This window comes from Xiphophorus couchianus, chromosome 1 (assembly GCF_001444195.1).
Source record: "Xiphophorus couchianus chromosome 1, X_couchianus-1.0, whole genome shotgun sequence".
In the NCBI taxonomy this organism is placed as follows: Eukaryota; Metazoa; Chordata; class Actinopteri; order Cyprinodontiformes; family Poeciliidae; genus Xiphophorus; species Xiphophorus couchianus.
The window spans coordinates 12873272-12887599 of record NC_040228.1 but is presented as its reverse complement, the minus strand read 5'-3'; the positions used below and the strand labels follow the sequence as shown (position 1 = coordinate 12887599).

The window sequence follows — 14328 nt, the reverse complement described above, 5'->3', positions numbered from 1 at the left end:
CCCCTGATGACATCACAAAAGGCAATTGAATATTTGAATTTTTGGGGGTGTTTTTCCATTTTATTTGCACTTTTTAAATCAAATTTGTCCTTCAAAGGTGTTCTATTTTATACAGGTACAACAAATATTTGTGCCGCGCTGGTGCTCGATTGTTGTGCCTTTTGTGATGTCATCGGCTTAATCGCACAAAAACCGAATTAGCAGTTGTTTTTTTTTTGATTTTGTAAAATCCCACAGTAGGAATCCATACTTTGTTACCAAGTTGTACTTTTATTGTACGTTTGCATTTATAAGTGAAAGGAAAAAAAAATCACCACAGGTTAGTTTCTTTACAGAAAGTAACTAATCTGATGGGAAATCTCAGATCTACTCCTCTTTGTTTTCTTATGTGCAGAAAACTTTTAGCTGCTAAACTTTCCTATTCGACTCTTACTAAAGGAAAGTGACTTCCACAGAACATTCTGTGCCAAGTATGTCAATTTATTCGCGTCCCACTTTGACAACCCAGGGGTTTAAAAGTAACTTTCTCTAATCAGTTCATAGTCTGTTGTAATATGACTCCACTAAAATGATTTAAGAGAAGAAGGGTACTCATTGCTGTTGTTGTGTTCCAAATGTCGAACAGAATCAACATAGAGAGAAACATTACAAAGTCTTCGAAAAATAACATATAACAGAATTATATGTGAGATTAAGTGTTTACCCCTATAATAAACTGTCTTTTATTCTAAAGTACAGTATTATGTTTTACTTTGTAAAGTAAAGAATAATAAACTACTAATAAACAGTAGTACAGTTTATTATAGTGTTTAATTCATGAAAATACTGCTAAGAATACAACCGATACAAATGGTTTAAGGTGGATCCTTCATCGAGCATCACTTTCTTTTGCTGCAAAAAGCCACCAGTTGATGTTTGCATTAGTCAAGTCAAGTTGAAGTAACAACCAAATGACTGAATTGGACCAATGCATTCCCATTGGGCCTGTTTTAGATTTGTTATGGAGAATATAATCCTTCGTTTTGCGAACACTTAGAGATTAGCATTGAAAATTACTTACTACAGGTGCATATAGTAATGGCATACATATTGCACGGCCAAAGGAAGTTCTCTATTATGCCGTTTTATTCTGGTGCTTGGAGGTGCTGCTTTTGAAAAATGTAAAGATTTTTTTTTTCCTATAGAAGAGTATTGAAATTCAACAACAATATGTGAAGATATTTTAATCTCTATTAAACAAGGGATAAATCTCCCTGAATACGCTAAGCAGGCTCCTCCGGTGGGTAAATACTCCAAAATACTTTGAGTCGGTGAAAAGTTTTGGACCGTGGCTTTTTCCTCCCCTTGAAGAGAATCCAAACGACACAGCATAACATTTTCTCTGAGCTGTAGTGAGCATTCACTGTTGCCATTGTAATGATAGTTTAGGGAAGCCCCCTCATATTTTTACATGACAATGCCCCTCTGTGGGGTCTATAAAGAAATGTTCTGAAGACCAGGTCCAAAATGTAGAGAAAAGCGTCTTCAGCCTGATTAACATTAGTGCCAGTATATTGGATGCATTAGGCAGCAGAACACTGGTGTAAAATCTGCACCTCCTTAAGAACCGGTGGAAAACGTGAGGGTTGCACGAGTTAAACGTGAAGAGAAACTTGTGAATGAATCTAATTGCTCAGTTAAAGTAAAACAAAAAACGGCAGCAAAATGAAAGCGAGCGAGCGAGAGATGGAAGCTTCCTCCTTTCTAACTCTCTCCGCAGCTCACCTTTCCATCGACCCCTCATCATTGATTATCTGGGGCCCATTAGGGCCCATTGTTAAAAACAAATAATTAGGGCTGCTCGATAGGCTTAGAGCCTGGCGCTCCATTTGTCTGGCCTTAAATGGCACTAGGCTCACCAAACATGCGCAAAGCAAATAGGGGAGGGATGGAGGGAAGCAAAGAGAGTAGAAAACACGGGAGCTAAGAACGGAGGTGAAGCAAAAGGAGACGGCGAGGTGACGGAGAGAGATGAACTAAAATAGAGAGTAAGGAAATCGAGAGAGTGCGAGATAAGGGGAGGAAGAGGGGCGGAGGGAGGGTGCAGGGAGAGACGGAGATAGAGGGAGGGAGAGAGAGCAAGCGTGGAGGGAGCCTCATCCATTTTAATGAGCTTCCTGTGTAAATGTGTTCCTGCGGAGAGGGAGCCGAAGGCGGCCGCGCGGCGCTCCTAATCCCCCCACGCTTCAGTCATTAAGGGCAGCCCTTCACACACACACACACACACGCACACACACACACACACACACACACACCCCTACACACACAGGGCCTGCGCTGTTGCAGGACGGGACCACTGTCGCCGTTCTGACAGGTCGCCACACACCAGTGAATCCCCCATGAGCCTGCGGCCCCTCTGCAGGGAGAGGTCCCACGCGATGATGAGTCCACCTTCCAGTTTGCATCTGTGCTTCTTTTTAGCCTTTTTGCAAAGAGTGGGGGTTTGGGGGGAAGAAAAAAAAAAAAGGTGAATGTTTTTTCTTCATCTTTTTATAGCATGTCAGTGGTTTGCCAACAAAATGCACAGAGAGTGCTAAAAGAAAACCACAGACTCAGAGAAATAAGTGCACACAAACATGTGTGCATCATGCATCCAATACACACACATTCGCCTAATGTCTGCCACTCCTTCCTCAAAATTGCCTCCTATAAAAGGAGGAAGAGAGGGAGAGACGGAGGAGAGGAGGGGAGTGTTGGGCGCACTCGTTCTCTCTGCTCCCTCTTTTTCCTCCCCGTGATTAGGCCTAATTATGGTGGCGCAGACGCCTGGCAGCCCCAGTCATGCAGCTTTAATTGACCGTTATTCATCTGCGGGCTAACGCTAGGCAAGGCGGCGCAAGGAGAGGAAAGAGAGAGGGAATATCAGAAAGAAAAGGAAGGAGGGAGCAAGGAGGTGGAGGGGGGGTTGTGATGAGAGTCTGGCATGCGGGAGCCACGGTGGGGGTGGATGGGAGTTTTGCGGACGCCGTGGCGTAGTCTGGTGGAAGTGCGCGTCGCGGGGCTAATTGCTGGCCCTGAGGGATTAGGCCAGGTGATTACACACTGGGCGGTGTAATTACATAAGCGGCGGCTAACGGGGTCCTGGCTAGCAGCTCTGGGGTCACGCACCACAGCCCTCACCCAAGATTAATTGGAGCTGCCACTGGAGTGCGAGGCACCGCCGGAGAGAACGGTTATACGATTAGTATTAACATTTCGGCGGCAATCGATGAATACACACACACACACACACACACACACGGCTAACCTTCTCCCCCCTCAATCTCATCTGCCGTCTCCTGTTCAGCATGTGTCCTTGCCATTTAGAGCGGAGGGAGACTGGCGGGCGCTGGCTAATTTCAACACGGTCTCAAAACAATATCTGCGGTTTCATGCATCCCAGCGTTTGGTTTTGACTTTGTAGTTCGGCTCAGCTCGTTTTCCGTGTATGCTTTTGTCGAACCGGCATTCACACACAGCCGAGCGTTGATTGTTGAGGTGGTGGCGGAAAGAGATTATACCGAGCTGAGAAATTGAGCCCCAAGGAAGGTCATGGAGACGGCTTCGCTATTCACCCTAAGGTCAAAGCTTCATCCACTTGACATCTGCCTTGAGTGATGCGGCTCACTCCTGCCACAGCTTCCTATGGTAGCTTGAATAAAAAGTCATGCTTCTTAACATAACACCAAACGTAAATGTGTATAGTGTTTGGATTTTATGTAATGGACAAAAAGTAGTGTTTAATTGCAAAATTAAAGGTAAATGTTGTACAAATAAACATCTGTTTTGCATGTTATGTTTAGCACCTGAGTCAGAACCTTTCTCTGCAGTTACAGCTCCTTTTCTTTTTAGGGTATTTGCACACCCACTACCCAATTCTGGCCCATTCTTTTTTGAAAAGTAACGTCAAGCTCAGTCGGATGCAGTTGAGTTTATTTTAAGGAATTAGGGTAGAGAAGGCTAGGTATGAAGTCACGCACCTTTGAGTTTTTGTTTTGTAAAAGAGTGTTAAAGAACTGGTACTATGCATTTTCTAGGCACTTAGTGCTATTTTGTAGTGCAATCAAGAAACTATGTTACTTTTAGTTGTTTTAAAATGTTGTATATATCAAACACGACATAAAACACATTTGGCTTCCCAATTTAACATCTTGAAATTGGCCCCCGTCTCTTTAAGAAGCTTGACATCACAACAGTGTTTGCTCTGTTTACAGCCTTTCTGAGGAGCTTTGGATTGAGACGTAGTTTCTATAACAAGCTCAGCAGATGCGAAGTTCCACCAGGTGTTTAATTGCTGCTGCCGCTAGTCTGGAGGAGCTGAGTGAGGAAGCTCAGCTGGAGATTGCAGCTCTGAGGAGGAGCTTTGTGGAAATAGGAGGTGCTCTGTGATTAGCAAGTGTTTATGCACTTCTGATGGTTGCTACGAGAGATTAAAGGATTTCTCAAACATGCAGGAAATAATCAAAGCAACACTCCAGGTATATTTTTAATGAGGAAACAAAATGATAACATGATGTAAAGCTCCAAAAGTCGATTTTACATAATACTATACGATGCCACTCTGCTCTGTAAAGGTCTTTCACGTAAAATACAAATTAAAATATATGAAGGTTTCTGGTTGTAACGAGCCGAAATGTGCAAAAGTTCAAGGGGTGTGGTTACATTGGCAAACATTGTCTGTGCTTCTTTAGCTGAAACGAAAAAAGTGAAAAAGGAAGGAAGAAAAAGTGAAATAAGCAGAATAAACAGACAGAATGAAGGGCTCGAGCAGGAAGACACTTAAAGGTGAAAGAATGGGGGATGGAGAAAAAAAAATCTGTGAACAAGACTACACGGAAGTGTAGAGATGGGAGTAAAGACCAGAAAAAAAAAAGATGGTTAAGACAGAAAGAGAGGGAGAAAGGTGAGAGGCACCTTTCCCCCTCGAGGAGAACAAAAGACGACCGCAATAATGGAGAGGCCTTTTCAGAATGAGAGGTTGCAGGATGCTCCATCTTTTCAATGCAGTGGAGAGAGCGGCGGGGAGGGAGGCTGAGTGAGGGCCGTTTAAAAAAAGGGAAGAGGAGGGATGAGTGTTAATTAGAAGGTCCTTCAGCCCCGTGGCCCTGGTCAAGACGCAGGGGCCGCCCCAGCTGTTGGAGCATGACACACTGGCATTGTGCATTCAGCCCTCATTATGTGTGTGTGTGTGTGTGCATGGAGAGGCTGCAGGGGGAAGGAAAGAGTTGCCGTCCAGGGCAGAGCAATGGCCTACGGCGAATGCTGCGGCGTGACAAGACTGATGAGGCGACACTGGGGCCTCTGGAGCGCCTCTGATAAAAATACTCTGCATACATTGCTTTGGAGGCGAACGCACACTTTTCCCTTCTCTGAAGCTCAGAGCAGGGAGAACCCTTTCTGTTTGGGAAGGTGTGCTTCGGCTAAACCCGCAGAGCAAAATCTATTTGTAAACTAATGTCTTGGCTTTCGTTTGTGTCCACAGAGAGCTGTCCCATCCTCCGCCCCTCCTGTCCCCTCCAACTGCTCCTCACGTCACCTTAGGGCCTCACCTGCGGCCCCCCTTCCTGGGCATGCCCTCCGCCCTCTGCCAGACTCCTGGTGAGTGATGAACAGCATACTCTATCTATATGACTTCAGCTGATTTAAATCAAATGTTTTTTTTTTTGTTTTTTTTTTACAATTTCCAAAATGACTTAAAACAGGTGGTCTGTGGGTTTCAGTCCCTTGATGTTTTTGTGTGGTTGAGATTTTCTCTAGCAGATGAAAATGGACCTAAAATGATAAATATTAGGTATGCGTCTTTTTAATTAACAAAGCATTTTTGTTTTAATTTCCTAGTAAATGGTGAAAATCGAAAGCAGACTTGTGCAATTTGGTAAAATCAGGTGCTTTTGAAGAAAGAGTGACCCACGTACTGTTTTTTGTTTTGCAGATAGACCAAAACAAATTTCTGAAAAGTAAATCGAAAAAAATCAAACCTCAAGAGGTTGCTTGCCTTTTGCTTAAGGAGGATGTTTTATATAAAATTCGCTTTTTGCACTTTATTCTTCCATTTCTGCTTCTGAAAACAGTCCATGTACTTAAAAAAATACCCATTTGTTTTCTGGCAATAAGTTAATGTTTTTTGGTATCTGGAAAACACACCGTTTCTTAAAGCTCACAATTATTAAGTTACCACTGGCAGGCAATGCAGTTACCTAGCAAAATCGACTAATCCCAGCCCGTCACCCAGCAACCCAAGCAAAACCTGAGCAAGACGAATATTTTGTTGCTGATTTATCATTCACAAACAGCTGCTGCATGTTTCATGGGTGCTGTTGGAGGCTCCACTCTTCTGCTTCTGGGTTTGACTCAGGGGTCAACAGTTTCACGCAAAGTGCGAGTGTAAACATTGAGTTGAGGGGCGTGGCCAGCTGCAGCTTTTGAGGATTTAAAGCAACAAGAGCTCCTGCAAAAAGCTCTTGTTTTTGTGCAAAAAATATAGCGGACATGTTTTGTGTCTGCCCTCAATGAGCTATCATAACATGTTCAAGGAAGCGCAATACGTCACCTTCAATGAGGGAAGGCAAAATTGAGGTTTCAGATCTACAATGATGTACAACACGTTTTTTAATGACAAAAAAAAAAAATCAAAAAGTTAAAATATTTAATGATGAGAACATTGATGTTTTTCATTTCACCTATTAGTGGTCATAATGTTATGCCTGATCTGTGTAAAAATAAGGGCAGATAATCCCATGCCCTTTCAGCACAGAGCTGTGAAATGATGTAAATTTGTGTCTCTGACGTTGTGCGTCTCTTCCAGGTTATGGGTTCCTGCAGCCGGCCCAAGCTGAGATCCTGGCTCGACAACAGGAGCTTTTAAGGAAGCAGAATCTGGCCAGGTTTGTTGCATTTTGTAAGATATATGTCGAATGTTTAATTGCTGCTGGATTTATTGCATAAAAACAAGAGGTGTGAGAGAAAAAAAAAATTCTGTTTGTTAAAGTCTCCGTGTGTTTTTCTTGTCAGACTCGAGATGTCAGCAGAGCTGCTGAGACATAAGGAGTTAGAGAACCTCCACCAGCACCAGCAGCAGCGACTGCTCGGGTCAGACCCTCTGGGAGCCCTTCCTCCCGGCCTGCCCCCCGACCACCCGGCCCTGCGCAGTCTCCACGACATCCCTGAGGGACACCCCCTACGCGAGGAGCTGCTCCGCCGTTCCAATGCGATGCTGGTGCTTCGCCACGGGGCTGCCACTCCCCTCCTCACTCTCAACCAGCAGCAGCAGCAACCGGGAGCGTCGTCCACGCCCAAGGACACGCAGGCGCAGAGCTCCATTGTCGGGCCGGGTGCCGAATCCAGAAAGGTCAATCGCAGGGAAGCTCAGAAGGAGCTCCGCGCCGGGGATCACAGAGGAGGAAGAGACGACGGGGGAAGGGAAGGAGACATGGAGGTGCATGACGAGGAGATGAAAGACTCAGACAGCGAGACGGAGATGAGTGAAGAGAGGCGAGAGGGGCTGGTTTCCAAGCCCGGCAGTAAACCCAGGGACAGAGATAGGAGCAGGGGCAAGGAGGCTGGCAGCAAGATGGGGTGTGAGAGCGCCAAGGAGACCGGAGGGCGCTCAGGGAGGCTGAGCGCCTCCAGCTCAGCAGATACCGAGTCACCTAGTCGCAACCTTTTCACCCCTGGACTTGGCAAGGCCGATCTCAAATATCACCTGCCACCGGGTTTCATACCGCCATTGCCTGCTCTTCACGCCCAGTCGCTGCCCTTTGGATTCCCCTACGCCAGCCCTTACTTTCCTGCGGGTGAGAGTCTCCAACAAACACACACACCCACACACACTCGAAGCTTAGAGGTGACATGTGAAACCCATTAGCATCACTCTATGTGTGGATGTCTCCAGTGTGGCGACCTCTACTTGTTAGGGGCCCTGCCTTTGACCCCAGAGTGACCCATGCACACACCCCCAGCAGCACAGCCACAAGAGCAAAGCAGGGGGAGGAGGAGCAGTTTGTTGTCTGTACACACACGGGCCGGACCACTTCTGGACCAACAGCAGCCGTTACACCATTTATTAGACCGTTCCCTGAAAATAAGAAATTCAGGATGAGCAGCTGAAGTAAGGCTGCTCATTGTGAGACTCACTGTATTTCAGCCTTTTGTTAAAATATACCATACCCAGAATATTTTACAAACGTATTTAAAAAAAAAAAGGTTTAACATGATCTCATTGCTTTAATTAAAAAAAACAAAAAGTGCTGCAAAAACTGTTTTATTTCACATTTTATCACCACAGCTGGGAAGGTGATAAAAGCTCCTGCTTTTAAAGCGCTGCAGTTCAAATTTTATAAGATGGATACATATTTTTTGTCTTTTCACATATTTGTTAAAACTGGCACTATGTTGTGATAGCACAGTGTGAGACAGATGATCTTAAATTTTTTTAGCTCCTCTGCCTCTTCCTTGTGGTCCAATCAGAGCCAGGAGGAAGGGCTTTGCAATGTCAATCATGTCCGTGTATGCAGTGCTCACACCCTCCATCTTGCTCTTTGCTAGGCTACAGTTAGTTCCCCACAGAGGAGCCAAATGGCCAAAGATGATGGCAGATGAACAGTTTTCCTGTAGCATTAGGTTGCTCCCTTTTTTTGCACAGGAAACCAGCAGTCTTGAGCAGCACATACACAAACATGATTAACAGGCGTAAAACCTTCCTCCTGACTTTGATTGGTTGCTTCTGACAGAGCGGTGCATTTCCGTAGGTGGCTGTAGGGCCACAGGGAAAAAGCAGAGGAGCTCACATTTTTTTAACAGATTATCTATATACTGGGATATAAATATTGTGACAGTTTTAAAAAATATATAAAATAAATAAAAAAGTAAAGTTTCCTACTGCGGCTTTAATGTTTAACCTGCTGATTTCAGTTTCAGATTATTTTCTTTATTGTAGGGACTGCGACACATTAGAGAAAAAACATGCTCTACAGGTTCTTTGACAGAGTTGGTAGCTTGGAACCCAACAGAAAATGAAAGTAATATTTATGTCAGAAACAAGTTGTAGATGACTGCAAATGAACATTTTAATAAATGCGTCCATATTAGGTCCTAAATTATATTTAGTTAGGTCTTGCATATTGATTAGTCAGTGCTTTTTCCCTGGGATTTTTAAATTTATTTTATTAATGACTTGTCAGCATTCACTGATTAAGTTTGTTTTTAGCATTAGCTGGAAAAGGTAATAGCAATTTAGGAAGGGCTTTGGTGGCAACGACTTTTAGTATTTAGCCAACTTCAGCCTCTTGATTATTTGTTATGCGGGTTTAGATAGCATTGTTTTTATTTTATATATAAATATAAGCAAAAAAAAAATCTACTTAGAAGTTTCTTTCTTATTTTTACAAATTTCATAGAATTTGTGGTTCTGCAGAGTTCATTTTGCTCTTCATTGAGTAAACTGTACAAGCTAATATTAGCTGGTTACTTATTTAATACTGATGTTTGGTACTCCTTTAGTTTCCACGCTATGCCTGTCTGTATTAACGTGAATTGAAATATTTCCGGAAACAAAAGTGGGGAAAAGTGCAGCAGCCTTTCTTCAGTCAGCTGGCCAGCAGTGCAAAGCAACATATGGTGTTTCTCTATGTAGCTGGCTACTTTAGCACTTTCTCTAACATTCAACTGTAGGAGCGGTTTTTAAAAGGTTTGGTGCCTTAGCAACAGTAACCAGGATGTCGAACTGCTGTTTATGCTTCTGCTTTTCCCTCACTGCTCTGCTGATTGGCATTTCCCCCTCATTACTCAAACAAGACCATCACTAAAGACACTCAGACACATCGATCCTTTCGATTCACACGTATCGATTGATCTGCTCCCTCCACATCGACCCCATCTGTTTATCTCATTATTAGGCTTTCTTCCTTAAACCCACCCGCAGCTTAAGAATGACCGCTTTTTTTGACATATGATGAAGCTGTGTGGCCTCTGCATATATTGACATCATTTTTACACCGTTGATTTTTTTTCCCCCCTCTCGTATCTCCAGGCTCTTTGGGGGGTCTTTTCATGGACGGGGAGGACTCAGCCACGTCAAACCCTGTGGAGGACGTCAGCAAGTGGAGCGTGGAGGATGTGTGCGGCTTCATAAGCAGCCTGGCTGGATGTGCTGAATACGCACAGGTGAGAGCAGAGAGGAGGAGACGGAGGCCAGGGGCAGGCTAAAACCACAGCATAGTAGTAATAACAGCAGATACTCTGAAGTGTATTTTAAGATGAACGTCCTTATGTTGAGGTGGTGACAGTAAAACAGTTTTCAGGTTTACTGAGAATGTGTGCAGACGCATGAATGCTCAAGCTTTCTTTTAGCAAAACCTGTGTGTGAATGAGAGAGATCAAGTGTGCATGTGAATCAAATGTATGTGTAAGCATCACCAGTCCAGCATTTGGGAACAAACATTTTAAATCTTAATGTTTGTAGAACCTGGTAGCACTTTAAGATGTGCTCAGTGGTGGAAAGAGAAGATCAGATCTTTGAGTTTCAAACCATCATTGATTTTCCAGATCCAACTTTCCAGAAATTCCACAAAAGGAAAGTAAAACAATAATAAAAAAAGATGTAACAATACAAAGGAGGAAGGAAAACTTGAGTTCCTCCCAGATGGCCGAGCTCCTCACCCCATCTCTAAGAGAGCCCAGACACCCTGTGGAGGAAACCCATTTCGGTTGCTTGTAGCCGCAATCTTGTTCTTTCAGTTGCTACCCAGAGGTTGTGATTATAGATGAGGGTAGGAACGTAAATCGAGAGCTTTGCCTTTTGACTCTGCTCTCTCTTCATCACAAAAACGGGTACAACGCCTGCATCGCTGCACCAATCCGCCTATCGATCGCCTGCTCCACTTTTTCCTCATTCCTTAACACCCAGAGACACTTAAAGCCCAACACTTGGGTTAGTTGTCCAACCCTGACCAGAAGACACTAGTCATTGGCTTAAAACCATGGTCCCCGTTGTTGGAGGTGCTAATCCAACTCCAACTGGAAAGATGATTTCTCATACTTATCTACTAGAAAACAGTAGAAAACAGTGAGATCAACCACCAGACTGGTAGATCTGAGCGATACCACATATTTTGGTATCTATCCAATACCTCATTTTGATTGTCTGACAAATATCAATAAACTAGTGACTAGGAGGCAATGAAGGTTTTTGCTGATTAAAAAAAAGTTATCCAAGCTGCCAAATTTGACACATCAGTTTTTACATAAGGAGGGATTTACCATCGAGAAATAACTCTCTATACATCAGTTCTCCCATTCTGCATCACCGGATCAGCCATTCTGTATAAACACTGACGGGTGTGCAAGGTTTCTGCAGTAGAGAGGGTGTTTTGTAGTGGGTGTGTGTGTGTGTGTGTGTTTGTCGGGGCTGTGGCTGAAGCGGCTGTGTCTCTGCCAGGTGTTTCGGGAGCACGCCATTGATGGGGAGACACTGCCGCTGCTCACTGAGGAGCACCTGCTCAACACTCTGGGACTAAAGCTGGGGCCTGCGCTCAAGATTCGCTCTCAGGTACACACGCACCACACACCTGCGAGTGTGTGTTTCGGTGTGTTGGCGTGGAGCTGAGTGTGTGCGTGCAAATGTGTCCTTAGGATAGCTGCTAGCATAGCGTAGCTGACCCCCCTTGAACTCGCCTGCCCCTCAAACTGCAGCCTCTCTTCTTGTCTCTCAAATAAAGTGAAAGTCAGCGGCGTGAAGCTAATCGAGCTGTTCTGACACTCGTGTTGGTCTGTTCAACTCCACAGGTGGCGCGTCGTGTCGGCAGGCTCTTCTATATGACAGGATTTCCTCTGGCGTTCCCGTTTCCACCTTCTGCCGTGCTGCGCCCCCCGGATCGGGACCCCCCACCCGTGGCGTCTGAACCCCCGCTGCCCATGTCAATGCCACATCGGCCCACCTCAACCAGCAGCAGCTCTTCTCCGTACAGCGGCCCTACGGCCGGATGCTCGTCCCCCAAACAGGAAAACGGCACCGGCTCGGCAGTGGTGGGGCGGTACGAGGCTAAAACGCCCTCGTAGGAGCAGACGTGCGGATGTGAGCAAACCAGACTCCCTGACGTTTCAGACATTTCAAATCGACGGTGAGACATTAGATTGGAATAAAAGACTAGTGGACAGAGTCTGCAGTGGCTTGGAGACGAGCAGAACCCAAAGAAACTGGGCTGGAAGGGAGAAATGCGAAGTGACAGAGGAGCAGAGGATGAGGGGGGGAAAAGGGAGACAGCTGGTCGCAGACGGGCTGCCAAGAAAAAGAAGCAGAGCCCTGCCACAGGACGCGACATTCTTGCAAATCAGACAGACACTAGCGGAAACTCTTCTCTCCTTCCTGGGCAGGAGGAAGCTCTCCTCACTCACTCTGTGTTTCTCTTGAATCCAGGAATTAAGAGCAATGCGTCTCCCTTCTTCTTCCTTCCCTGAGGCCAAGCAGCAGCGTCACCCTGTGCTGAAAAAGCACCAGCTCCCTCTTATATCACTGCAACTATGCATTCCACTGTCCTGATACCAAAGATGACCGGACGTGTGGAACATGAACTCACCATGTGTCTGCTTCTTTTTGCATTAATGGCCCCACAGGGAATTGCTGAGGTTGGGCCTCGTACAGCGGACTCTGAGGTAGACCCGTCATTCACTGACGCTTATCCCAAGCGGAGACGCCTCATGCAGCTGCATCTCAATAAATTCAAATATCATTGAAAAGTTTATTTATTTCAACAATTTGATTCAAAAACTGAAAATCGTATGGATTCAGTAGATCAGTACTTAAATAGTTTGTTGGTTTAGATCAGCGATGTCAAACTAAGTTTTATTTGGGGCGACATCAAGTTCATGAATGTACTGAAAGAGCCAGTTGTGGCAAAATATATTGATAAAACGACATTAAAGTGTTAAAATATGAATAAATTGGTGTCTGGATTCGATGACTTAATACGGAATATCTTTTCGCATTCATATAATTTGGCGAAATACAGAGAAACATTCTTTGACTTCATGAAACAATGTTTAGGCACAACTGTTTCTGTGAAGGCTCCATTTGTGTCTTTAGGGTTTAGAAGGCCACATAAAAAATTATGATGGGCCAGATTTGGCCCCCGGGCCTCGAGTTTGTTCAATCCAGAAATGTAAGGCTGGTGTTATAGTTGTTACCTTTTCTACCACACTTTTTCCCACCACTCAATTTTCAATTGATGCTTGGATACAAAACTCAGGACAACCAGTAAATTTTTTTCTTATTAAAAATTTTTTGCTGGCCTGAAAACTGAATTATGGATTTTCATTAGCTGTAAGCCAAGATAAAAGAACAACAAAAAAAACATTTTAAATACGTTTGTAATGAATCTATATGGAGTTCCTCTTGTTGAAATTATGGAAATAAAACTTTTTAATGATATTCTAGTTTATTTTGATGCACAATTTGAGGACAACTTATCAGAAATGGAGAAACCTCAGAGGGCGTCTACACTCTTGTACACTTGTGTTGACTACTATTAAAGTAGGACAAACATGCAAAATTGTACAGAATTGCGCTTAAGATGAAAATATTCTGGTGGTACTTTTTGTTTTAATGTAGTTGCACGAGTAAGAATTTCTTTACTGACAAATGTGACTTGCTGAACTTTGGTGGTACTTTTGTTCATTTTCTTAAAAAAAGAAAGAAAAAGTATTAAAAAAAAAGATGCTCAAATGCTAACCCAGCATATAAATATGAGGACAAAATATTTATAGCATTTTGATGTAGTAGATAAAAGCAGATTATGATATGTATTAAAAATCAGCCCTTAAGATGGATTCCAAAGATAACTTTTACTTTGTTTTCTCTTGGTTGCAGGGAAAAAAAAGGCACAAGAAGCTCTTAATGCAAGTGTTTTGAATTTCTTATGGAATTTTTTTTAACTATAAAAAGCAATGAATTAATAAAAAAAATGTTCTCTAGATCTCCCTTCAGAAGTTTTGTTTTCATCCTATTTTTCTATTCACCACACAGGTGAAATAAATCCTACAGAAAAATACTCTGCCGTCTCGTGTGTTTGTGGTGGTTCTGTAAAAAATGTGCAAAGCGGGAAGGGGGAGGGGGGGGGTACGTGGTCTCCTGAGGTGTGTGTGTGTGTGTGTGTAGAAGGGGGAGGTGACCCATGAGGGGCACAGTTCAGGTCAACACCAGCTGTTGAAGTGTGAGGTTCAGCCGCAGGCCAAGGCCTCCCTGCCTGTGAGGGAAAACCTGACCCTCTTCATACACACACACACCAGCCTCAGCGCCTCACTCACACTCACCTTCCT

General features: G+C 44.1%; 1 protein-coding gene across 3 annotated transcripts in view; it reads left to right on the top strand.

The window, feature by feature from the left end:
* Positions 1-14060, top strand: part of samd11 (sterile alpha motif domain containing 11) — a 64609-nt gene extending 50549 nt beyond the window's left edge. For 2 of the 3 annotated variants that reach the window (XM_028039520.1, XM_028039668.1), the window contains exons 8-13: positions 5501-5616; positions 6824-6902; positions 7030-7811; positions 10046-10179; positions 11453-11563; positions 11800-14060. In XM_028039520.1, the coding sequence (XP_027895321.1) occupies positions 5501-5616; positions 6824-6902; positions 7030-7811; positions 10046-10179; positions 11453-11563; positions 11800-12072 (1495 nt within the window). In that variant the 3' untranslated portion in view covers positions 12073-14060. The remainder of the gene's footprint in view (positions 1-5500; positions 5617-6823; positions 6903-7029; positions 7812-10045; positions 10180-11452; positions 11564-11799) is intronic. The other variant, XM_028039593.1, reaches the window with a different exon arrangement.
* The last annotated feature ends 268 nt before the right edge of the window (positions 14061-14328 follow it).